This window comes from Epinephelus moara, chromosome 23 (genome assembly GCF_006386435.1).
Source record: "Epinephelus moara isolate mb chromosome 23, YSFRI_EMoa_1.0, whole genome shotgun sequence".
NCBI lineage: Eukaryota > Metazoa > Chordata > Actinopteri > Perciformes > Serranidae > Epinephelus > Epinephelus moara.
In genome coordinates this window covers 16,605,351-16,631,497 of record NC_065528.1, presented here as the reverse complement: position 1 = coordinate 16,631,497, position 26,147 = coordinate 16,605,351, and the positions used below count along the sequence as shown (strand labels likewise).

Below are 26,147 nucleotides of genomic sequence, written 5' to 3'. Positions count from 1 at the left end.
AGAAGTTAGCATCCAGACTGTTGGAGAGGGTTCAAGGTTAATTTGGAAACCTGGCTCCCGTGCAAAACATTCATCCCAAAGCACCGGGTGATTTGTTTGGATTTAACAAGGGGTGGTAAAATTAACTCTACATAATTAACAGGTTTAATTAGAGAGTCCCTTTGTAAAAGTCTAATTGGTTCTAATATATACAAGGAGGATGGCTCTGGCCTTTGTTCCCTCCCTTCGTTCATGCTGTCTCACTATGGAAAAACAGTGGATGGTGTTTTTTTCCTGCATGAAAATTGGTTTTCAGAGTTTACCATTATTACAGAAGGCAAAACCGTGGATGATGTGTCTACATAGCAATCACTGGAAAAATCAGTCATTTCAGCTGTTGACTTTATGCACAAAAATTGCATAGCTCCCCTGCCAAAACAACCAAATTGCAAGGGAGTTTAGAGTCACTTAGTCAGATATGGTTTAAGCGAACTGAAGTCAAATAATAGAGACGGCCATTATTATAATGATGCCAGTTAAACTCAGAAAGGCCCAGTGTATATGTGCATGCAAGCATTTATACACAGTGTTCTGCATTGGCGTGCTATCAGAGTTTTTGCATATGATTTTGCCTTTCTTTCTGGTGCACATCATGATACACTTACACATGGTAAATGCACATACCTGTGCCATATGTCGAACCATATGGCTTTGGGAATTTTTGTAGGCAAGAAATAAAGTAACACTGAAAACAGCCTTTGAAGGGGAAGGTTATTTGTGCAACAGCCAGTAAACCCAAGGCAAATCAGGAACATACAGTCTAAAACTGTCTCCCACAATTCATCACAGGCTAGCCATACTTTTAAGGAGGGGGGCGTCTTGCTTGGTGGCACCCAGTGTTTATAGGATAACCTTTACTAATCAGCGCTGACTGAAATGAATCTCTCATCTGTCTCTTTCATACATATAGTGTGCACACACAGACATTGCTCAGATAACACACCCCTGCAGCTGTTGCAAGGGGTGAGTAATGGGCTGTGCCAGCTCCCAGAGTGCACTGTGGGAAAAAGAAGCTAACAGGAGAACAGTAGTGTTGCATCATGGCCATCACTTTCGCCTTGGATTCAGGTCAGCTGAATGCTGTTTCATTTAAGCGCTTTCATTCAGCTGGCCTTTGATGCTGCTGTCTGTTGGCAATGCAGGACACATGTTGAGGACGTGCTGTGCGGTAAATTACAATGTAACGCCATCTGCTGGACGGTCGCTGCATGTGTAACATAAAATTTAGGATTGTTTGGGTGCACTTGTTTTAAACTTTTACATTGTTTTGCATGTTATTAGCTGGCAACTTTAAGTAGCAAGTGTTAAATTTAGCTTAATAGAAAGAAGGAATGCGAAGATAAGTGACTTTAACTGACATTATGAGGGACGTATGACGTCGTTGCTATGGTAACCACTACACACTCGTTAACTAGAGAGTAATCTGTGATTTTAGTTTGGCTAGCATTAACTGTTAGCTGTAAACTGTTCAAAGCGTGTGGTTGTATGGTTTCAAAGGACAAAGTGACGGAGTTTTGAGGACGTGTGCGAGGATTAGAGACACTCACAAGTAAGACTTTTACACGTTTCTTTGTTTATCAGACAAACACCGGCACAAATATTAACTAACGTCACTTGTAGCTAGCTCGTTAGCTTCTGCGTAGTGAGGGTTAACGTTAGCTAACGTTAGCAGTAACTGTTATGAGTAACATTTCAACCGAGGATTTTTTACACATAAACTCAGGTGTTTATTAATTAACACGCTCAAGAAAATCACTATTAGAGTTTTTACATGTGCTTAAGTGTGTGACAGTGTCGCGTTCAGTGTTTCTAAGCTAATTCAAGCATCAAGAAGTAACGTTAACGTTAAAGCTAGCGTTATTTTATCATAATGCTGCACATGCACCTGGTGCACTCTCCAGGCCAATTTGCTTTTTAATTACTGTAACGTTATATAATATGGTGATAACAAACACATTTTCTGGCTTTATTTTATTATTAAGATGACCAAAAATGTTTCTGTGCAGTTTATAGTCACAAGTCAAATATATGTCTTAATTTCGATTTCCGCCAGCAACAGATTTCCAACTGAAATCCTTCAGAATAAAAGCACAGGTTTCTTCATTAAAGGGGAACTATGCCTATTTTCAAATTTTCATTATTCCTTTGGTCAAAGACAGTCCAAAAATATTAGTCAACATGAACAACTCTCTCAAATCTAAGAACTAGGGTAATGAAACTTTTGAATGCTTTTTGCTTTTTTGAATGGGGGCCAGATCAGATAATGTGAAAATAGCTGGGGGCCAGCTGCTACTAGCACCATATGGTTTATTAAAAAGACAAAAGTGGCATGGTGGTGCAGTTGTTAGTATTGTTGCCTCACAGTCCAAAGTCATGCAGGTTAGGTTAATTGTTCTCTGAAATACATTCATCCTCAAAAAGGCACTTTTGTAGTTCATATATTTTTTTACTAAATGATGCTTGCCCCACCATGATTAGCGCTGTCACCTCACAGCAAGATGGTTCCTGGTTCAAACCCAGGGTGGGGGAGCCCCTCTATGCGGATATTACATGTTCTCCTCATGTCAGTGTGAGTTTTCTCTGGGTACTCCGGCTTCCTCCCACCGTCCAAAGACATGCAGGTTAATTGGTGACTCCAAATTGTCCGTAGGGGTGAATGTGAGCGTGAATGGTTGTCTGTCTCTATGTGTCTGTCTCTATATGACCTGTCTAGGTTGTACCCCGCCTCTCGCCCAGTGTCAGCTGGGATAGGCTCCAGCCACAACCTTCCCTGCGACCCCCAACAGGATAAGCAGTTACGGAAAATGAATGAAAAACTAAGACAAAGGCAATTATTTCAGGTTTCTCTGAAAAAAATAGTCGACCTTCCACTGCTCCTGAAAGCAGCAGCCCTCACTGTCAACTCTGTCCATTAACCATCTCTTTATGAAAACACTTGATTGGGAGATGATTGGCCCCTGGGCCGGACTTTGGACGTAGCTCTCATAGCAAATAAAGTCTGGAGCTGGGAAATGTTCTGAGTATATGGGTATGTTTTCTGTTTCACAACTGATAGAGTAAAGCTCATTTGGGCATAAGAAAGAAAATGAACAAACTGTGATTCCACAAAATCAGGCTCCCATTCATTGTCAATGAAGCAGCTCCAGACTTTAAACCCTATGACATCACATGTTTGAGAGTGATTTGTCTGGTTTCAGGGTTTGAGAGAGAGTAGCTCACGTTCACAAATATTGATTGCACTCTCCAAGGCTGTTGAACCGATTCAATCCCTTCGTTATAGCTCTGCCTGTACTTTATTGTCGTGTTTTTTTGTTTGTTTTTTTCTATGGTGGTTATGGATAAAACTACAGTCCCTCAGAGTCAACTATAAATGTATCTGTAATCTAATGTACCAACCTTGCCAGTAGCATTGTATGATTCCTAGTATTTCCATGCAGTTATTTGATGGCGACACATTTTGCACCAAATTATCCTGCGACCTTTACTGATTTGTTTGGAGTAGCTCGCCTCTTGGAAAATTACAGAGTATGTCTAAGATACCCCTCCTGCATAGGTGTAGATTTCAGAGGGGGGCACATGGAACATATCCCCCTCAAGATGTTTATAAGATGTGAATTTGTCCCCTCAAATAAAAACATGAAGGTAGCAGACTTTTTTTGACAAAGACATCTACACCATAAATTGATGCAGCAAAGGCACAAATTGGTGCATTTACATTCCCCAGAATGCAGGGAATTATGGACTGCCAAACCCCCCTGTTTCAGATGTGCCTCTCCCCAATGTTGAAATAAACCTACACCCTTGCCATCCTGCATAGCTTTTTGTTGTTGCTGATGCTTGTTTAATATCCCTCCACCATAAATTCTGTCATAACTGCACTGCTCTGTCTCCCCTTGCTGTCTCCCTTCCCCCAATCATCTACCTGTCTATGTATACCTATCAATGGACTATATCACTCTACACACTGTGCATTAGTGAGTCTATCTGTGGAGCAACAGCATAGCAGGAATCCCAGCCGAGGAGAGGAGGAAGTGGAGGAACAACAGGAGGAGGAGAGGGGACTGGGGGACACCCCTCTGGTGGCCCTTGCACCTGATGCTTCACTCCCGGAGGAGCAGCCCTCTGCCTCTACTGATGTCACTGCTAGTCCTGCTTTCCAGTGCCTAGACGAGGTAAGACTTGTTAAATGATCATAGTTTTTGTGAATGGCATTTTGGAGGTTTCATAGGAGAGACAAACATCACATTTGGCAGTTGCAGTGACAGTGTTTACTCTAATTACATCCAAGAAAAGATTACGAGAAAATCCCTCTGCATTTTGTTTTCCAGCAAAATTGGTGTTTAGAATCTAACTTGGCACTGTAAACTGATTTGTATGCCTTAAAGCTTAGTGTACTCACAAAAGTGAGTACTTGGAACCTAAAATCATCACGTAGATGAGCACAGTACTTTTTTTATTAGCTTGATCGTCACACACAGTAAACAGACATTAAAGTCAAAGGGTCCACAGTTTGATCGTTCATCATCTGTGAAGTTGATATGAACTCATTCTTTTATTGAGTCGCTTTATCGAGTCAACACCTCATTAACCCATTTGTTATGGGTATGCAGCACCTAGTACCTCCATTTCCACAGGCGACAAATACCCCGCACTTCAGAGTGTGGGATTTCTACTCATGGATAATCATGCTAAACTTGTATACATTCATCAGGATGCTTTCATAAAGATAAGCAGGCATCAGTATGATGTCAAAGTACCAAACACTGCAATGTACACAGTCATGTAGTTAGAACTTTATTCATTTTTTTGATATAAAAAGTGCATATCTTTTGGCATGACAGTTGTGTATGAATGATAGAAAAGATCAATATTGTACACACACAAAGCTCCAAATACACACATAATTACTATGAATGGTCACAATAATGCACAGTCTTTATCATTGCTCAAATATCAACAATCATTAGACCTTGTACTGTATGACCTAGGTATTATATAAAAGCTATCATACCTCACAAAATAAAATAAATACTGTACACGTTCTTAAAGTGAAACATTCCTTTCCCCGTCCTGCCCCATTCACAGTGTGCATAGAATGGATTAAATGATGCTATACAGTTTTCTAACATTAGGCGGCAGTATTGTACAAGTGGTGAGTCAAGGAGGGTTTCTGTTTTTTACATGTGAAAACTGGTGTGTGGCATCGAGAGATGTGCAGTAGTACAGTGCACCCAGAGATAATGGTGGAAATAGAATTAGAACAGTTATTCTTGCGGCAGCGTCCAGCTCCGTGGCTGCTGTCAGGATGAATTTACTCGAGCATCAATAATGCAGAATGTACTTGGGAGTGACCCGATGGGAATTCATCTGAGGGTGCATATTTATACTGGGATGTTTTGTATTGTATAGGATGATGATACATTAGCGAAGTGTCCCGGTGTAATTAAATAAACGACACAGAAGCTATTACTTGTGCACTGCTGCCCAAAGCGTGTAGTATATCACTTCCTGTAGTTATTTTTTAAACAGTTTGACTCTGACCCCGGCGTGAAGTCTTTCACAATGAATTTCAGAGCCGCTCAAAACTGTATCATCAGCTCTCATATACCTCACTTGAGTGGCTGCTGTTAATTATGAAACCATTTAGAGCAGAGAAAATGACAGCTCATTAGTTTTTACTACTGCTGTGCGCTGTGCTGTGTCTCACCTGGGTTTATAGCGGGAGGCAGCAGGACAGAAAGTGGAGAAATGTCAGAGAAACAGTGAAAAATCTCTCATGGTAACCCTCCGTATAATATTATGGCCCCTGTAGTAGGCTGGCCTTTACACTGCATGTGTGTTTTTTTTATTAGTCCATCATCGTTCATAGTCCATTGTCCTTTAGTATCATCATTTTAATCCAACATTTTGAAGGCCACACTCACTGCAGTGGGAGAAAGTAATAGCACAGTTCATTTTTTTTTCACAATTATTCTTGTAATTACTGCATTCAAACTGTCTATAGGGCTTATAGTCTTTTTGGGTGTACACGTATGCATGTGTAAATGTGTGCAAATGCATGACTATGCGCATGTCTATGAGTTTCTGAGTCTACTCGTTCTTCCATTTTCTGACTGTCTTTGTTTTCGTTCGCCCGACCGCTCTGATATTTACCTGTCTTCTTAAGGAGCATAGTTCTTGGGCCGTATCATCATCTTGACAGTTTTGAAGGCCTGCCTGTAGTTAGTGGGGTAGTACTCCGTCGACATGTTGTGCCATGTTCCCCAGAAGATCCCGTTCCGGACTCCCTTGTACCTCTTGTGATAGTACTTCCCGTTGAGGTTGGCAGACATGCAGGCGTCGAACCACCAGCCAGAGCTGTAGTAGGCGCCGCAGTTTCCAGAGGGGTACATGTCGTTGTCGCGGTCAGGCGTGGAGAAAAACTTCTGGTCGTGGTTGAAGTGCTTGTTGAAACTGATGGCGTTCCCAGCCGTCCCACTACAATGACACATCAATATATATATAAGATTAGTCGTCCTCTCTTTATGAATATTTGATGATACATGCACACTGTACAGTCGCAGAATCTAATATTGTACCTGTATCCACTGACAGACAGTCGGTAGCGAAGGTATTCATTGGCCACGTAGAACTGGTCGTACTTTGCGTACTCCCGAACGCCCTCAAAGTCCTCCAGCTCGATACGCAGGATCATGTCTTTGGCTTTTGTCATCAAGTGGATATGGTCATTACCCAGCCAGAACTCACCTCTGCAGCAGAGCGAAAGGTAGATGAAGGAGAGGATGGGACAAAGCAAAATGAGAGATTACTAAGCTCATATCCGTGTACATTTGATTGGAACGTGGATACAGCTACTCAAACTGAATGAACTTATCACCAGAGACGAGGGGAGGAAGGGAAAAGATGCACAGGGAGAGTAGTGTGACAGTAAAAGAAGCATGAGAGGGAACATTATTCTTTCAGTGGGAGGTTATACTCGATCTATAGGCACAGTTATCAAGAGGAAGCCAGAGTTATTTCCCATATAAAACCCCCTTCCTACAGGAGCAGATAGGAGAATGACTGAGTCCAGTTATAGTAGAAGCACTCTGTCAAAACAAAATATAGTTATGCCCACCATTCATTAGAAGACGCAGAGAAGACTTTTTAAAGGAGTAAAGTCTGACACCCTCGCACCTCTTAAGACAATTTGAGTTTTTAGTCACAACCAAAAAGATTGTGCAAAGACTGGGGATCTTGCAGGGTCATTATTTGCAAAACTACAACTACCAAACTGCCTTTAAGAAATATGACAAATTGACAATTCCTTGCGTGTTCACATAAACACACAACTCTAGAAACAAAAGATAAAAGGCGCCATATGTCGACAGTATTCTTGCGAATTTGGCATCAATATAAGCTGTAAAGATTTGTGTACAAACTTTACATTTGGGATTTTGCCGCCTCAACTGAGTGGTGAACCGTTTCATAGAGTAAGTTAAGATTTCTCACTATAATAAGTGCTGGTTGATGTATCAGATACGCGCCCAATTAAGCACAGACTCATGCCCAGTTTCTCTTCCTCTCCAACAGTGCAAGAGAACTGAAAGTTGTTCATGTTCATGCACCTCTGTGTCTCGGTGCTGCTTCTTGTTTGGTGCTTAGAGCTCACTTATTGGTTGCTGACAATGTTCAAATCATTGAACTTCCGCTATTTGCACAAGTCAAGACTAAAACCATGTTTGATTTTGTCAGAACGTGAAGATGAGAAAAATAATGACATAAACTCACAGTGAGTTTTATGACTACATTACACCAAATAATTGAGATGGCAGGAGCGCTCGCCAACTGAGATAAAACTGTTGTGATTTTATTCTGACATTGGAAATTAGTCTGCGACAGTGGAATTGCTTAAAAGGTTTTTGTTGTTAGGCTGGCATTAAAAAGGCTGCTTCCCTCCATTTTGCAGATTTTGTTGTATTTTTTTATCATATATTGTAAATTTTGATTTATTTCTATGCCTACTTTTACTAAAGCTTATTATCTGTTAAAATAGGACAGCCCCACTGTGGTAATGTGATTTAGTTGTTTAACATGGGATGATCAGTGATAGTGAAAACAGGTGGTGAGCAATCAGTGCTAGTGAGAACAGGTGTGCATGGTTAGGGTGACTGGGAACTCTCAAGTTGGGGGAGGAAGGGCAAAACTAATTTGTAACAACTGGCATTCTGTTAAAGTTGGTGCACTGATGGCTGTGCGTTTGTTCTTATAGATAAATTCTGCTTGCGAGGAATAAAAGAAGAATTTTGAATTAGTTTCCTATTGTGTATTTTTATTTATATTAAAGGAATTGCATCAGTCTAGCTCACCCCTATGGTTACCTGAGCAGATGGTATGCTCCAGTTAGGTGAGGCTGTGAAAGTGATAAAAGGCCAGGCCAGTTGCTGGCCCACATTTTTGAGTAGGTGGCGGCTTGCTGTGAGGCTGTGGGTTTTACTTGTTGGCTTTTCTTCCATTTTTTGGTTGTTGTTTTTTTTTATTTAAAAAAAAAAAATCTGTTTGCTTCGATTTCTGTCTGGTGATTTAGTATTTCACTTCCATAGAGGTGTTCACATGAGACAAATAAAAAAATGATAAGGGTTATTGAAGTTGCACAACATCAGCTACTCCCTGTGAGGTAGCAGCACTACAGTCAGCATGCAAAAAAGTGTGCAATATAACTGTTTTGTGTTCAACTTTGAGCTCCACCCTGTTCTACTTCTCTTTTTCTTGAAGAATAAGACCTACAAATACTGGATATAACTGGTTGTCTATTCAAGCCTTGAAGCAATATTTGAGAATTTACAAGCTTTGGTTTCCAGCAAGAATTTCCCCCATCCTAAGATCTCTTTTGAGTGAAACCTAGGAATGATATTCAATCCCTTTACCTGAGGTTCCCGAAGCCTTTCTTGTACTCGGCCCAGGTGCGGTTGAAGCTGACAGACCCATCAAGCCGTTGCTGTATGACTGTCCATCCACCTCCAAAGGACTCCATGTCACAGTAGACCTCAAATGTCCCGTTGCGAGGATCAGGGGTCACACGATACACGCCGTTCTTCCTCACCTCCAGCACATTGTAGTCTGAACAGTCCCGAGGGGCTAAGATGACTGCTGGGAGATGGGGGGAGGGAGGAGAGAGCTGTTTTAAGGGGATGTTACTGGATGATATTGAATAATCTTTTCACTTTGCTCTGGCATTTTTCTCTGCCCAACCAAGAGACGGTAATAGAAACAGCGCCCGAGGCTGACGGAGACTGAAGAAAGAAAAAGAGAGCGCGATAAGTTAGCAGGAAATCCGGCTTTAAGCATTGTGGAAGTTCTCATTCCTGCATTAATTTCCAGGGTGTTGTATTCAAATACAAAATGGTTCAGCATGTTCCTTAACCAACCAGTTAGCAGACGATTTTCTTGTCTGGCTCAAACTGAAGTTCAGCAAGTCTTCAAGCATAAAACAGAGTACTATCTTTCAGTAAGCACTTGAGAACACCCTTGCCTATCCCCTGCTTCTCAACATGATGTCTCCTTTCTGAAAATCACATTTAGTATCAGGACTCCAACATGAAAGACAGCAAGGGGAAGAACAAGGGCCACTGTTGAAGGATAAAAGTCAGTGACCTTCCCCTGTGCTGCACCACAGGCCCATTTCATACAGCTCCACTGCTTTCTAAAATCTCTTCCCCCTATTTCTTTTTTATTCCTGCTCACTTATTTCTTTAACTCTTGCTCCTGTCCCCTGTGTTGCACTGCAGGCCGCTGACCCCATCCGAAACCGCTGTCCAAAGGCCGCTGTCAGTTAGCATTTGGGAATTGAAAGGAACAGACTTGTCAAAACGTGGGAAAGTGTAAAACTGGATTAGAGAGGCGTACCCCCTCCCCGCACGTTCGGCACCTGGGGCCTAAATCATTCTGACACTGGACAGCCAGCATGTGGACCCCTATTGAGTTTGTTTGACGCAGTCTATTGCTGTTACAGTTTTGTCATACTGTTAAATCTGTTTTAGGGGCTTGGTAGATTATAATAGAGCGAAGGTAGGGGGGAACCACACTGATTACAGAGGGCAGACATCAGGTTTCTTAAAGCACAGGGAGAGGAAGTGGAGACTGAAAAATGGTTTGTGGAGTGGAGAAATGTGCAGTCATGCTACTTCCTGGTAGTTTTAGACTTGGATATTCCTTTCCACCTGCTGAGAGAACTTATTTGTAAGTACTGCACAAAATAAAAGCACCGCTCCTTTCAAAATCCACAGAAAACTTTGTGTGCAAAATGGCTGCAGATGGTAGATCACCCATTATATGGGAGTCCAGGGCGAGGTTAAAAGATGTATCCTTGGCACGTTAACGGATCTGTCTGAACTTGGCATTCAGAGTATTGTCCTGCAAATTCTTTCAGTGTCCCCTCCGCTTTAAGTGACTGCAGTTTCTCCGCTTCACATCTCCCCTCTCCTTATTTGTCCCCATCTGTCTCTGGGCGGCCAATGTGTCCCTCGGCAGACAAGAGCCATCTCATCTGACTACCCCTGGCACCGTGCCTGACCTAAATAACTCCAATATCAGCCACTTACTGATGTCCAAATGACTGTTGGCCGATTGGCTGTCTGACTTTTGAGGTAGCTGTTGAGTCAAATGAATGGTTAGTTTGGTGGCTGACTGCTTTGCCCGCTTTCCTGCTCGCTTATTTCCATAAAAAGTGGTAGGCTGCTATCTTAAAGGCTGATAACTGACATACTTTCACAGACGACTTTTTGACCAAGCATACCATATTGCCTGTTTGGCTGGCTGCACATGGATAAATGATTGGCATGAAAGGAAGACAACTCTGTTATCAAGGATGCACGCTCTGTGACAGCCCGTAGACAGCTAAGATTGCAATGGAAGGAAATGTCTATCCAAAGTGATATTATAATCTTTTCCCCACAAATACAGCTTTAATAGAATACTACTGTCTGTTTTGACAGAAAGAAAGTCTCTTAGAAAAGCAACACCCTTCCTACAGGAAGTTGTGTGTCACCACGATGCAGACAAGCAGTCCCTGACAGCGAAGTGGACTGGGCATATATTCTTTTGTTCATAATTGAGTTAATGTAGCTGAACAGTAACATGAATCGCTGTCCATTCACCTCAAGGCCCTAATACGTTTCACAGGAGTGAAAGGGAAGATTAGTGTTTACAGCAGGGTCTGGAATTGGAAAACAGGGTGAAATGACTGCTTACCGTACAGAGCTGTGAGTGATAAAAGGATCTTGACAAACGTGCCATTACTCTTGCTTGATGGTGAAATTGCAGTTCTACACTGGCCTAAAATGCCTGGGTAATGTATGCCAGTGTTTTATGAGCTGCTATGTTCCTCGTCAGCTGGCTGCTATACTTTTGAGCTTGGAACAAAGTCATTTGGATGAAGGGATGAAAAAAGTTAGAACATTTTATTTTTCTAAACTTCCTCAGATGCCTTTTTCGAAACCCATTGAGTATAAATGTTTGAAGTGCGTATTGTAGCCTAATGAGCTGTACCAATGTGCCTGGTTTCTAAATCTCTGCACACGTGTGAGCATTTGTTAACATTTGCTTGCCAGTGATCCGTCACTGCAGCTTCTATCTAGATAAAAATTCGCATTCATCTCATATGACATTCTCCTAAAAACGGTATCTTGATATAATCTTCAGACGATGTTGTCACATCAGGTCTGCTCGCTTGTCTCGCTCTGGATGAAAACAGAATTTAAATTTGTGCAAATGTCTGACAATTATTTGATGATTTAGCTACAGTTTGGCAGCTGGGTAGTTTGTTCAGGAGTCAGGGGAGCCATTTAGCCATGAATTGCTTCACTAAGCACTTTTGACATTGTGATAAACAACCGGAAAACACTTTTCACTGCGAGTCCTTTTTCACTATATCGTGTTCAAAGCAAGTAGAGGGACATTTTTAGAGACTTTACACTGGAAATAGAATGGAATTGGTGTGACATGAGTAGCATGAGGGGAAGACTACTAAGGCTCTGATTAGACAGAACCTGGGATGACTTTTTATAATGGTTTAAAGTGACAGTGAAGCATTTTGCTCATTGCGTTGCTGAGTGCCTCCCACTTTTCTGCTTTATGTGCCGAATGTCTTCGTAGGAGCACTGTGAATGCGCTAAAAAGCACCCAGCATCATTGTCTTATCAGATCAAGAGGCAAGCCTTCTGTGGTGGCGATGACAGCAAGTAGCACTGTACTTGGTTTGTGTGACGCTAACGTTAGCTATCTTTCAGCGTTGCCCTTATTGTAAGACACAATCGGACAAATTGTCACCTGAATAACCTTCTAATATTTTAGCAACCGTAATAAGGCCTGACAATTGACAGCATATTTACAAACTGTCCCCTACTCATCCTAAGATAAGCCTTAAACCGACCATTATTCCGCCAAGTTCCTGGACTGGCTTGTGGTACTCTTTCTGAGAGTCTCGTGTGCCCAGACATTATCTTCAACGTACTATTGGGAACAGCCTCTCGCTCTCAATCAGAGCCAGAGCAAGTGCCCTCTACAGATCTGTGAGTTTACTTCACAGCAAAATAGCAGTTAAGCTACGGACATGTGATTTGGTAGTTATCTAGTACCAATTAAAAGATGCAGCAACCTGCAAATAGCGCTCTGTCTGATCAGGGCCTAAGAGATCTGAATGTCTGAAAGGGGCCCAACAGATCTAACATGTTCAGCTCATATCAATTTTAATTGTTTGTTAATCATGTCCTTTTGAATAGATTGAAAAGTTGCGTAAAACAGCAATTGTTTATACTCGTTATGAAACTGTTTTAACAACAATAACAATAACAAAGTCTTAACATTACATTTTGGTCTATTTCCATGGTAACAACAGCTGTGTCTTGTCTGCTTCCTTTTGGATTCACTTCAGACACCATCAGGCACGATCTCCTTTCTTGCGCCAGAATAATTTGCTGCTTCTTGAGTTTAACATGACAGATTGATGTACAAAGACAAGTGTTACTGACCCTGTGTGCTATCCGTGACTAATGTTGGGGAAAGCCGTCCACATTACTTCTTGTGTTGTTGTCAAGAGATAATGAGAGCTAGTTGTTTTATGCAGGAATGAGCACTCAAGAGCATGACCTCCAGAAGAAGAGGGAGGTAGCAGGGAGAGGCAGGGGTAAGGCACTGAGAAAGCAGATTAAAGAGAGAGGGAGACAGGGAAAGTTATGGCAAGAGACGACGTGAAAAAAGGTAGAGATATGAAGGGAATCGGAGATAGGAGGAGCAGATAGACTGGGGATAAACATATGAGGAGGAGAGGACAGGATTGAAGGAGAGTCTGAAGGAGAAAGGCAAGTTTAAGAGGGGGAGAAAACAGAGGAAGAGAGAAAGCTGGGATTCCCTTCACACCACTGTCCCAGCTAATCTACTTAGAAATAAGCTCACATCTGTTTTCCACATAAAAGACCCAATATAGTGTCACATTCACTCATGCAATATCCGGATATTATTCCATTTCAGTCTGAAAGGAGGCCTGCATTTCAACTGTGCCCTCATCCAAATAAGCTTTTGCATCAATGTAAAGTGGAATGTTTGGTATGCTTTGCTAGTTTGCAGTCGTCCCTACTGATGAGTTTTTGCATAGTCTCCATCATGAGGCTCTAATCCCATTCATCTCTGGACTTTCTTTTTTTAACAGAGCTGAATCTGAATCTAGAAGCTGTTGCCTTTATAAGGTTATCTTTTTAAGTGTTCACACTATAGTAGCGTAGGCGCCAAGTAGCTGTCTCTCTCCCTCTCCCCTTTTTTTGAGCTTCTGCATATGGCGAGTAGTGGAATGTCAAGGCACTTGAATTAGTTATATAAGAGGCTATTTGAATTTTCACTTTGACCCTGGTTGTAATATTGCTCCACTCATGTTCAGTATGACCTCAACCTAAAACTATTTTGCTTTTGGTAATTTTTGTTATGGCTGCACTGAGGCTCTGTTGTAGTAATGTGGCAGGCCCCTCACTATAGTATAGTATAAGTGGAAAATTCCTCCTCTCGTGATTTTACGTAATATTGTTCATATCAGTAATGGAGAAGGCATGTCGCAACTGTGTGCAGTTGTCAATGTCATCTTCAAGCCGGAAGATTTCATTTCCCATTTCCCAGAAAGAAAGGCCTTATCGGGTGAAGGTGACCACCCAGAGTGGGTTGTTTGTAGTGATTACAAGTCGCCATGTCCACTTAGGCGTGATTGGATAGATCCTATGCCAGAAAATTCAACTCAAAGCAACATCAAACTGCTGGATGTGAATGGTGTGTGTGTGCGCTGGAGTTTCATTACCGTAACAACATCTGTGGTGAATTCAAGGGAATAGAAAAGAATAGAAGAGAAGATAAAAGAAAAAAAGGCCTTGTTGATCACGCTGTGAAAGATTTTAGAAATTGAAATACCTGAGAAGTGGAGAGGTATCTTTGAAATTGCAAAGATGGAATAGAATAGAATATAACACAATAGAAAACACAGAAAGCTCTTTTTTTTTTCTTCGCTCAAAAGAGAATACATGTATAGTAAATAGCTGAGAAGATGGAGGCTTTGAAAGGATGAACCAAAATAAAGGGAGAAAAAGATTGGAGCACTCAAAATGGCAAAAAGAAAAATCTTAGTGAAAGCAGGCTTACACTGAGGGCTGTTCTGTACTGCACACTGGGTAGTGCAGGTGGAGCTGAGTTTGTCGACCACTCCGGTGATGTTCTCCACCCGCCTGTCCACCATAGCCTGCACATTGTCCATGTTGAGCAGGTTGAGCCCCTCCAGACGACCCTGCATGGCCGAGATCTGGTTCCTAGCATTGCGCAGGCTGGCTGACATCCTATTCAGCTTCACCTGGGAAGGGCCAGAGCAATGGGGGGGGTAGGAGGAGGAAATTATTTCTGTGCACAGCATACAAAGCAGGTGGATTACCGAAGTCACCAGCCTCCTTCATTGTCTCACCAGCCTATTTGAATTTTAGAATAGAGTCTGCGTGATGTTTGGCCGTCTGCCAAAGTGGCTGTGAGAGTCAACAAACTTACCAAACGGAGCAAAAATTTACCGCCATTTGGCTGCTGTCTGACGCTGGTTCCCCACCCTGTTTACAGTACCAGGAATTTTCCCTGGGGGATCGGTGCCAGGTAGGACTTTACAGGTCTTTTAACATCTGGCCAGTTTACATTCCAGCTGGGTGCATTTGACTGGGCACATTTTTAGGTGACTTTGTCCCTACAGTGTTTATAAAGCACATTCTGGTTTAGTTTGTTCAGGTCCAATCTTCACAAGGCTGATAATGATACTGGCTTACTGGGACTTTACATGGCTTTGATGGAAACACAGAAATTGGTGCAGTGCCACTATTGCACTGTTTGTCCAAGCCTTTAAATGATATTTATATGCTCCACAATGTGTGCTGATTTTACACTGTTTAAGCAAAATCAAAACTATTGATTGACAAAACATACACTGAACTTTTATTGGAATTCAGAAATTCATAAAAAGATATTCTGAATTCATACATATACACACGTTATCATCTTTGCATTGGACCAAGTGTATTTAACAGTAGTGCTCATTCCTTGATAAAATCCTGTATTTTCCAATTAAAAGTATTAAAAATTGTCTCTTTTTTTTATGAGACTGAACTGTGCCTCTTACCTGCATCTCCTGCATTGTGAACGGGCTCGGTGTAATTTTTCCAAAAATAGAACCATGCCCCAGTCCAGCAGCGTCCACAGTAGCTCCAGGGACCATCCCATCTCCCCTCTCCTCCTGGCTGGACCCACCTTGCACGTCCTGTCCTGTCAGGTCCACTCTCACTTCATCCCCAGCATCCCTCTGAATGGGGACATGCGTCTGTCCCTGGTCAGGTAGCTGATGCCCAAAAGGTCCATTGCCCCGTGCCCCGCGGCACTCCTGGCACCCGCTCTTAAGCTTGTTGACCACCTCCTTCAGGCTCTGCAGCTCCTTCATCGTCTTCTCCAGCAGCCTGAACTGCTTGGGCAGCTGGATGGTGAGTGGAGGCAGGGTGAGCTGGTAAGGGCAGTCCTCCCCTTCCTCTGCGCCGGCCCCGGAGTTCCCACACTGGCCCGAGGGTCTCAGTTTAATGGGGCAGGAGGCGGGAGTCCCAGGTTCAGATCCCACAGAAAAGGGTCCTCTAGCGTCCCATCTCTGGTGTGAGTTGACAGGGAAGTCCGCTGCCCGGCTGGTGCGCGGCACCAAGGCGGCTGTAAGCAGGAGGCTGGCACAAACGCAAAGCACAATTGTCCTCATTTTCCCGTGTTAGATTTGCAAAGGAGAAATAAGTGTGTGTAAAGTGTGCAACTGCCTCTGATGTGAACTCAAAGTGTCTGAATGCGTGCAGTAGTGCGTGCGAGTCTGTGCCTGCAGCAGCAATTGTAAGTATAGGTGTGTGTGAATGTATGTCCAGTATCCTATTGGTTTAGGAGTGTATGTGTGTCTGAGTGCAGCCTGCAGGAGGGAGAGCGCAGGGGAACTGCCGCTGCCTCAGATAGCTGTGTCATTAATATCAGGACGAGTGAGGGAGGAGGGAGGGAGAAAGAGAAGGAGGGAGGGTGCTGAGTTAGAGAGGATGGGAGGGGCAGTACTATTGCGTAATGCAAAACACCATATCAGCAGCATTGTGAAAAACCACAGAGATGCAGACAGATTATAGGTGGGGGGGGGCAGGGGGGGAGGTCCTGCAGTCAGCGCATGTTGCCGTCCTGCCTCACTCTGAAGTCTGCTCATTTCCCTGAAGAGCGAAATGAGTCAGTGCACAGGAACTATCCGCTCAACTGATGTTCAGGTGATGCTTTTTCACACTGCGTTGTTTTGTGGTTTTGGACGTCGGCAGCACAAAATTTAAAGGCCTCATCCCCTGACCCAGTTCAGATTATAAAGCCTTAATGAAATCTGTCAACTCCACCAGTCACTCTTCAGTTCCAAACGAGACTCAGGTGGGCACAATTAATGTAAGATCCATGGTTAGCCAGCAGCAACAATAAAGAGGGCTTGTTTCAATTAGTACAAACAACTTTTTTTCTCTTTTTTTTTCGCATTTACACGGCTTGCTCAGGATGTTGCAAATTAGGCAAAAGAATCATTCGAGCCTTCAGAGTCTATTTTCCCTGAATCCAGCTCAACAGTATTGAGCACCTGCCAGTACTCTACCCTGATTTGATGTTTCATTTTTCTTACATAACACAGCTGCAGATGGCACAGTTTAGCTCAGAGCAGATAAACGTTAATACGAGTAAAGCCAAACCAGTTTAGGTAAGATGTGTTTCGATGGATAATTAGTGACAACATAGCCTACATGACATGGTATCTTTGAAAGGGAAAACTGCTGATTTTCAACCAGCTTTGTATCATAACAATATAGGTAGTACGTGAAAATGATACTATTTCCCATAGAATTAGAATCTCTTTGTATCCTTGTGTATCCGTCTGTGTTCCCTCTTTAAATTTGGAAATTTTAGCGGATCCGTGAACACAGCGCAAGCACAAATGTTTTTTCCCCAGCAGCAGTTTGTGGAGTTTTGAGTTGCGGGTGGATAATTGATCAGTCGATTCAATCAGAGTTGATCAGATCAATGGATGAGAAGAGCAGCTACTTGTGAGTGAAAGCAAATTTTGAGACCCAGCACAGACAACGGTTAAGTTTGACTTTGACTACGCCCGCTGTTCTGCTTCTCCATCTGTTCCAGAAGTACACTTCCAGAAATAGGTGCAATGAATAACTGAACAGTACATATTTTCCAACAGCGCACCGCAAGAAGCATCCATACTGTTTCCTGAATTGTAAAAATAGAGGCTGAAAATACGTGCTGTGGCCGTGCTGCGGCCGTGCTGCCTGCTCTCTCTTTTACGCCAGGCTCGGCTCCTTTCAAAGACTCCTTGCGAAGCACTCCTCCGGGGGTTTTTCGGACCTAATTGTATTGCGGAGTTTTGCACAGCGGCAACCGGATCTTTGCAATCAAACCACAAAAAAATGTGATGGCACAACAGTCTCCTTCAGTACATTATTCTATGCTTTCTTTTGATTTTCACATTGGCTAGTCATCCTGTTTAATCGTTGAAACAAGTTGTAGGAAGCCTCTGCAAGTAATTGGTTGCTGGCAGACACTCTGTGCTGCAATAAAATGGTTAATCAGCAGTGCCGTGCACTGTAGAGCCGATGCGCTGCTGGTTCTGCCGGCCTGAATAGAATATAATGTCTATAGCCTTACTGTTGTGTACAGCCTTTTAAGACTGAGCTGAGTAGTGATGCGCGGGTCGACCCGTAACCCGCGGGACCCGCAAATGGACCTGCGGGTCGGGCAGCAGTGATCGTCTGTTAAATCGGTCTGTAAATGATATTTTGACATTATTGGCTATTACTGTCATGGCATCCGAAGGTACTGATGCGTTGAGCAGGTGACAGTCCGCGGTCGTTTTCAAAACACACTTGTGTCACGCACTCCAAAAGAAACTTGTTGAAACTTTAAACAATAATTTATTGTACAAAACGGGGGAAACAAACGTTGACAAAAACGGTTCCATAATTCATATTAAATTCAAAAGATAATGAAAAAACAGCTACAAGTTTGAGGGAATAGTGATAAAGTGGTAAAACTTGGCATTGATCCACAGCCTCAGACGAATGCACTCAAGCCTGCCGTGCGCACAAGCTCCGTTGGTAGGCGATACTATATTTTCACATTTTTAACAATGCAATTTAAAAGTTTTGATTTTTATTGATAACCTACATTTACCAACAACAAAAAGACTACATTTATCACCAAAAAAAATGTAAAAAAAAAAATATATATATATAAAAAAAATAAGTAAATAAAAAAACGAATATCGAATACCAAATTTTCATAACGAATACCTACCCATAGAAACAAATATTCGAATATCCGAATATTTGGGTACAGCCCTAATAAGTTGTGACCAGCTGGCTGCCATATTGTTTCCTGTGCAAAAATGGGCAAACCTGAATTCCGGCAACAACCGGTGGGAGTGTTTATTGTTCCAGTGGGGCACAGTGCATTGTGGTAACTTTTTCTACCCCTTCTTCTAGCAAAAGTGAATGCCACAGCACTTTTCCTCTGTTTCCTCTGGTCATGTAGCACCAATTTAGAAAAATATGTGAGTCTCCTTCCTGCATAAACAGCCTAGTTTTATGAAAAGCCAATCTGCGCTCTTTAATGTTTTTCTTCTCCTGATACAAGATTGTCCTGTGTTGTGTCAGGAAAGTTTGGACCGAATTTCGACAGCCTCTCTTCATCTCCAGCACGAACAAAATATGTAAATTCAAAACGCGATCTCAAACCAACAGCAGCCACCTGCAACATGTCACAGAAATAAATGCAAAACAGCTTCTTTTTTTTTTTCTTCTAAAACCCCAAATGGCTCTGCTCGCTTTGCTCGCCTCATGAGCTGTCAGTGTGGATATCATTAATTGAAACTGCTGGCTGCTCTTTATTTATTTTGTGCTGCTTAATGATTCTCTTGCATTTAACACTGTGTGTTTGGAGCAGGCTCTAATTTTTTAATGAAGAGAAATGGGACGTTTTGGTAGCGCAAATTGTTAAAATAAACAAAGCCGGGGGAATGGCTTGTTTTGGAGACCCTTTTAAAAATTTCAAGGTGTTTATACCGATAAATACATTTATAGAAAACTTGTTCAGGAACTTTATTTCCCCACATGAAAATTCTTGTTTCATTTGCGTCCTCCATGCCTTGCTCAATGATATTTCGGTGTGGCAGATGTAGGCTGAGTTTGGACTCAGTCTTATCCTCCTCACCGCTCCATTCTGCGGCCGCAGCTGTTGGTGAAGTTACACAATGGCTTACTTAATTAAAAATGTAAAAACTGCTGTGATGTCACCATTGATGGAATAGATAATAAAGTCCTCTATGAATAAACAATACGCTTGATTTTGCCTGTAATGATAATGTGGTTATGTGGTCATTTATGGTGGTTTTAACATTGTCTTAATTGATGTTGCGCTTACTCTACCACAAACATTATTCATACCTTAAGCAATTTCATGAAGCATCTCATAGAAATTAAGCAACACAAGCAATTAAAATGAATTGTTTGTTCTACAGAGTGAACAGTTCTTAGTTCTGGGTCCTCGCCCAGTGACATTATGTATGTTGCCCTACTTGGGAGTCTTGTTATAAACTCGTGAGTTCATTAACTTGGCACTGATTATTTGTTTTTAGGATGTGGCTATTGTTCCGGTGTATTATGTGATTCATAACCACGGGTCATGTAATTGGATTTTGTGTTTTTTCTTGGGCATTGGATGTCTCACGCACTTGTCATATTTCTAGAGAAATGACACAGTTTTGGATAATTGATTTCATCTACTGAAGTGGCTCTCAGCCCTGATGGAGGAATACGCCAGAGAGGAAAATATTACAGCACAAAACTTCTCCTAACAAAGTGATTCAATCTCGCTGTAGGCTCGACTCCAGTTCAAACAGTCAATATAAGGACATGAAGGCAGAGATACACACACGAGGGAGAGAGGGATGGTGGCTCTCTTCATCACACAGTGGAATCCAGCGCTGTGCCTCGTGGTCATTATTTCTCTCCCTGAGGGCGCAGAGTATTAAAGCCCACAGGTTCTTTTTGTTACACACTTCACATACCTGCTGCACCACACAGCCATATTACTGGAAGGTTTATTGCTTCTGTACAGATCACATGCTCGGGGGGGGGGGGGGTAGATGAACAGGTATGTGAGTCCATGTGCCCGTGTAAATATCTTCCAGTGATTGTCTGTATCGCACTTCAAAGATGGTCTGCCACATGTGAGCCTTATGCAGCCACCCCATAAAAGCCTCCAATACTCTATACCGCTGAAGATAAGTCTTGGCAGCGGAATTAGAGAGGCTGCCTGAAACCGCTTCAGGCTGCTTTTCTCAGATAAATGCCCAGCGTATGGCCAGTGTGTCTGTCGCATCACTATGTTGCTGACAACACACACACTGGCCATATTTGATGTGTTATTCATCCTCAGATTTTGTCCTGAATTGTTATTTCTTTTCAGTGCGATGAGATAATTTCTGATGTTCCCGTAATAAGCTTTTTTTAGGAATTATTATTAGATTACATGACTAAAGTTAAAGACATCAATCCGGACCAGATGACCCACTTAACTATTTCAAGATGTAAAAGTGAGTGGATATAACAAGTAAAAGTAATATTTGTCAGGTGTTTCGCTCGTAGTGACGTGACCTTGGGTGCCTGCTAATGCAAACTGACAGAAAAAACATCTGAATAAATCATATTAACGAGTGCCCTAATCTGCATCATTCACAACGTTCATATCTCTGTCCTCTCAGCCCTTGGGACGTGGTCGGGCACTCGCGAGCACATTTGACAACAGCCAGATAAACAATATAATGGAATGAATCTAAAAACATAATCGGCTATCCCAAATGTTTGAAGTTGGGGTGAGTTATCAGCCTGTGTGTGTGTGTGTGTGTGTGTGTGTGTGTGTGTGTGTGTGTGTGTGTGTATATATATAATCGGAGCGCTTGTGTGTTTTCATTGCCGTTAGATTACAGGCTACACCGTCCGACCTGAGATATCCTCAGTTCTGCAACTCTTTGATACAGACAAGGCTATCCCTCATTACTCCCCTCTCTACCAACCTGGCTCTGAAGATAAGAGGGAACAACACCGGTCTTCTGTTTATATCACTGTTTACACACACGGAACTACGTCCCCACAGAGAGAAATTTAACAACAACTCTTAGTGATAATTTTCTCTTTTTGCGACGCTGTTGACCTGATGTCTTTCTCTGTGCTGTGTTTTTGTTTTCTTTTCACCAAGGTTTCACAGCTGCGTATCTGTTTTTATCAACTTTTTCAAATCATTCAGGGCTAATGGTACCTGTGGTCTGAAGAACTGTACTTACTTGTGGTTATTTATGGGCCACTCTGAATGATTTTTCTTCTCCCTTTGAGATCTCAGACAGTTGGGGGGGGGTTGTTTTTTATACTGATTGTGATAAGGTGCTCAGATGCTGTGATCTGCTGTGATGATTAAGGTTTATTCAGCCCAACTTGGATTAAATCCTCTTTACAGACATCAGGGAGTTGGGCTCTGTTGTGGTTGAACACACTTTGTGTTGGCGAGCTCAGGCAGATATAAAAGAGCTTTTTCTTATAACTGAAGTTTGAGCATATTACAGCAAAAAATAAAGCAATTCTTGTCAAAAAAGTTCTGGCTATTATGACATTTGAAAGTCTTTTGGAGTCTCTTGTGATTTAGTTTCAACTTCTGCAACTTAATTTTGTCACTAAACAATATTACCAAAGCGCTTACTGGTCAGAATTGTATCTGTTTCAAAGCAATATCGTCCTATTGAATATTCCGTCCGGAAAAACGGCAGCGAGAGATTTCCACAGAATGTGATATTCTATTAATGTCTTGGCTTTTATACATGCAGCTCTGGGTCAGATCAAAGACTTTGAAGTGGTGCAACCTGAGCTGGCACACCCATGCAGGACGATTTGCTGCCAACTTAGCTGAACGAAGCCAAACGGTTTAGGACTGCTGTAATGTCTGGAGTGTAGCCGCACTGCTCAGATGTGGATGATTGACACTGGGGGAAATTTTTTAAAAACCCAGCCACCAATCATTTGCTGATAGGAGTTTGGAAATACTGGTCACTCTAAGAATTACTATCAACCATAAGTAATCAATTTTATACAACAGTTAGTTCCAACCAAGTAATTGGATTGGACGAGAGGCCCTCAGTGAGTGCTGATATACAGTGTAACATCACTGGGACTTTAATGCATGTATCACTTTGCTGTACAGGTGTTCTAAACCATTAATGACATTATACGTTAATTAGCCTACAATAATGGTCGTCATAAAAAGCTGAACATATTTCCACAAATAAGATTTGAGTCAAATCCCAAATGGTCATCAGAAGAAGAAGGAGGGAAGAAAAGAAGCCTGAATACTTAACTGCAAACCTCCAGGTGTGCTCCTATGACATCAACTAATATTGCAACGCACTGTTTGATCAACAGACTCTTATTTCACTGGTTGCACATGGAAACATACAGATAAATGTACATGACACAAAGTAGCAAGCCTGTGTGAAGGGATGTTATTGTGTTGGCTGGCGACAGTCCAGTCCCAGCCCAGTTGCAGAACTATTTGTGCTGGCGGAGCCAAATAAATGATTAAATAAACAAACAAATCATAATCTGTTGTCGCTTATGACTATTGACATAAATGGCACTTGTATCACCCCGGCCGGTTTCCTAGAAATTATGTTTTTGTGTTACTAAATTGCTTTCTAATTACATTGTTGCGGCAATGTAATTCCTGCCTAGATTATGTTCAGAGACGTTTCTTGCAGGTAATGAAATGCTGCATTCATGTACCATGTAAGCTCCAGGAAGAGGTGGTTGGGGAGAATAGCAGGTGTACAAAGTGCAGGACCTTGACTCCAGAACTACAGGTTTACATCTAGACTGCTGTCTTGGGTTTAAGAAACAAAAGCACTTGGACTGTTTCAGATTAGCTGTATACAAATGTAATTTCAAGGAGACAAGGTTGCTTATATACAAGCAATATCACACTTGAGGTTGTGCTGTTGTATTGCATATCAGCACTCCCTCTTATGTGATACTGCTTAAATATTGTGCGCTCCCTGCAAATCCGTCTTTGCAAACTGTTTTTCATGTCTCTATGATTTGTAATATTTCTGCATTTGTCCTCCTCAGTTGTTGTCATTGGGCAAAATCAGCCACACCAAAGTAACCCAACTGAAATCCAGCTACAGGCAACTTCATGATGCGCTGAAGAGGTATGTTGTTGTTGTTCATTTCACCCTTGATTTTGTGTCTGTTACATTTTGAGGATGCATTATGACTGCAAAGATGCTGAGAGTACAGCCCAGTAGAGAAGTTCAATTCTTGTGGCAGCCAGAACCCATCCCACTGAGGTGTCCTTGAAGAAGACTTTTAACTCCTTATCAGATCTAGTTGTGCTGCTCTTATACACTGTTGAGAAAGGGTGGAAGTAGCATCTGTGACAAGCTGCTGGCTTCTGAGGAGACATTTGGATTGGGGTCACTTCTCACTCAGTTAGTGGAGCCAGCAATCCTAATTTGAGCAAAGAGGTGAAAGCAAGGATGTAACTGAGACGGTGTTAACCACCACAACTGTCAATCAAAAACGTCCGTCTTTTTTAAGCTTTATCACATCCTGAATGGAACACTGATTCTCAAAATTGCCACCAAAGCACATAATATGAAGATGAAGTGAAATTGACTTTCGAGACCCCAATTTCTTGTGGAAACAACTAAATATTTATGTAATTTCTTGTGAAAACAAGTAAACAATCTGAATATGCACATTACATCCAGTCAGCGTTAGTAAGTCTGTCATGGGAATCAGCAGCTACTATATGTTCAAATCAAGGGATTGTCTGTGAGTCTGAAAAGTGAAGCTAATGCACAAGTGCCTTTAAACCTACATTATTTCTAATGGCCAGCAGGGGGCAACTCCACTGGTTGCAAAAATGAAGACCAATTGTACAGAAGTCATTGTGAAAATGACCTCAGTAAACATTTCCTTGTAAGTTTAAGATCTCAATCGCTAGTTTTAAGTCTTCTTCAAAATAGCACGATGTTCCCAAAGAATCATGAGATACAGTCAATACTATCTTAGGATAATGTGAAAATTTGCAAAACAAGTAGTTCTTGAAATGCAGTATACTGTCATGTTCTCATGTAGAAAGAATTATCTCAATCTTGGAACCAATCAGGTGTCGGTCTGTTGGAGATAAGCCTCTGGGAGCAACAGGGGGAATGGCTGCCATGGAATTACAACTTCTGGGTCTATCGTGTGAAGCCATGGGGCCAAAAAAACGTTTTCCCATTGACTTATATAGTGAAAGAGTTGTCTGTAAATCTGGGTTTAATTATTTTTGAGTGTCACAACCTCAGTGAAATGTCTTTCACTATCGAAATTTGATCCATTCAGTCTATTATGCGTCTAGTCTATAAAAGCCACACAATTAAATCATTTTATCCCATTCAAGCTAGCAGAGGGCTAAACCGTAAGTTAGCCAGCTGGGCCGGCAGAAGTCTCTGGTGTGTTTGCTCCATGGGCCCTCGATGCGGAATATTCGGGTGACTTTACACCCGGGAAGTCGAACTTTTTTGGCTTCATGCGCCACTGGGCAACTTTCCTGAATGAATGGAGCTCCACTTCCAATGTTGTATGCATTTTTCTAAATATATATCCATGGAGATCTTGTGTAGCCAGTGGATATCCAGGTCAAGACTTCCTCTTCCGTGTGCAGGTCATTTTGGCTACCCAGAGGAAAATTTTGCAGCTCACAGTCCTCTTGTCATTGTCTCATCAGAAATAAATTAGCTTCTTATTTGGAGATTACTAACTCCTGATCTGTTTCTCCTAAACCACCTTTAAGAAAAATAAGGAGCAAAAGAATAAAACAGCAGGAGTTCTTTAGCTGTGCTAATAGGCTTCTCGGAGGATTCACAACCCTAAGAGATAAAATACACAGAGTTGAAACCTGAATTTGATCACTGAGATAAATTTATTTATAAGCCAATGAAGTTCTCCTTTTGGATCTTACTGTTATCTAAAGAGCTGACTATTTCAGACAAATGAAAAAGATCACCGCAGTGAGAGAGGAAAAAAAGGATTTTAAGATCTTAAATTAGGAATGGGATGAGACAGAGGAAGGCTATTTCTCAGGCGCTTGAATTTAATAAGTATGTAAAATCAAAAATGGTCAAAATCTCATATTGATGTTATACTGAGCTCAGTTATGTCTAGGAGAAATAGGCTGGACAATTTTCCATTCCTCTGGATAATCCTTAACACAACTGTATATGAATGCAAACACATTTTTTAAAATAAAGTTAAAAGAAAGTTAAATTGTCATTGGACAATACCCGAAGGGTTCCAAGATTGCATTTCAACCAATGCACTCTGCCTCCCCGCACTGTTTACTCTTTACTTTACAATTCAAACACTATTGGTCAGTGTTACACAGATTACAAATGAAAACCCATCACTTCCGATACTAAAATCTTGCAT

The 26,147-nt window shown here is 41.8% G+C and overlaps 2 protein-coding genes across 4 annotated transcripts in view; one reads left to right on the top strand and one right to left on the bottom strand.

The window, feature by feature from the left end:
• Positions 1–1,448: 1,448 nt before the first annotated feature.
• ccdc146 (coiled-coil domain containing 146) overlaps positions 1,449–26,147 on the top strand; it is a 71,962-nt gene continuing 47,263 nt past the window's right edge. For both annotated transcript variants that reach the window (XM_050036031.1, XM_050036030.1), the window contains exons 1-3: positions 1,449–1,588; positions 4,015–4,211; positions 23,799–23,881. In XM_050036031.1, coding sequence (XP_049891988.1) covers position 1,588; positions 4,015–4,211; positions 23,799–23,881 — 281 coding nt within the window. In that variant the 5' untranslated portion in view covers positions 1,449–1,587. The remainder of the gene's footprint in view (positions 1,589–4,014; positions 4,212–23,798; positions 23,882–26,147) is intronic.
• Positions 4,821–16,559, bottom strand: fgl2a (fibrinogen-like 2a). Of its 2 annotated transcripts, none has more exons than XM_050036033.1 (5): positions 15,704–16,559; positions 14,695–14,899; positions 8,946–9,168; positions 6,618–6,788; positions 4,821–6,516 (listed from the first exon to the last, which is right to left on the bottom strand). In XM_050036033.1, exons 1-5 carry the CDS (start codon positions 16,316–16,318, stop codon positions 6,201–6,203), a joined length of 1,530 nt encoding a protein of 509 aa, XP_049891990.1. In that variant the 5' UTR covers positions 16,319–16,559; the 3' UTR covers positions 4,821–6,200. The 2 variants fall into 2 exon arrangements, with proteins under 2 accessions (XP_049891990.1, XP_049891991.1); XM_050036034.1 differs by having other exon boundaries at positions 8,946–9,165; positions 15,704–16,558.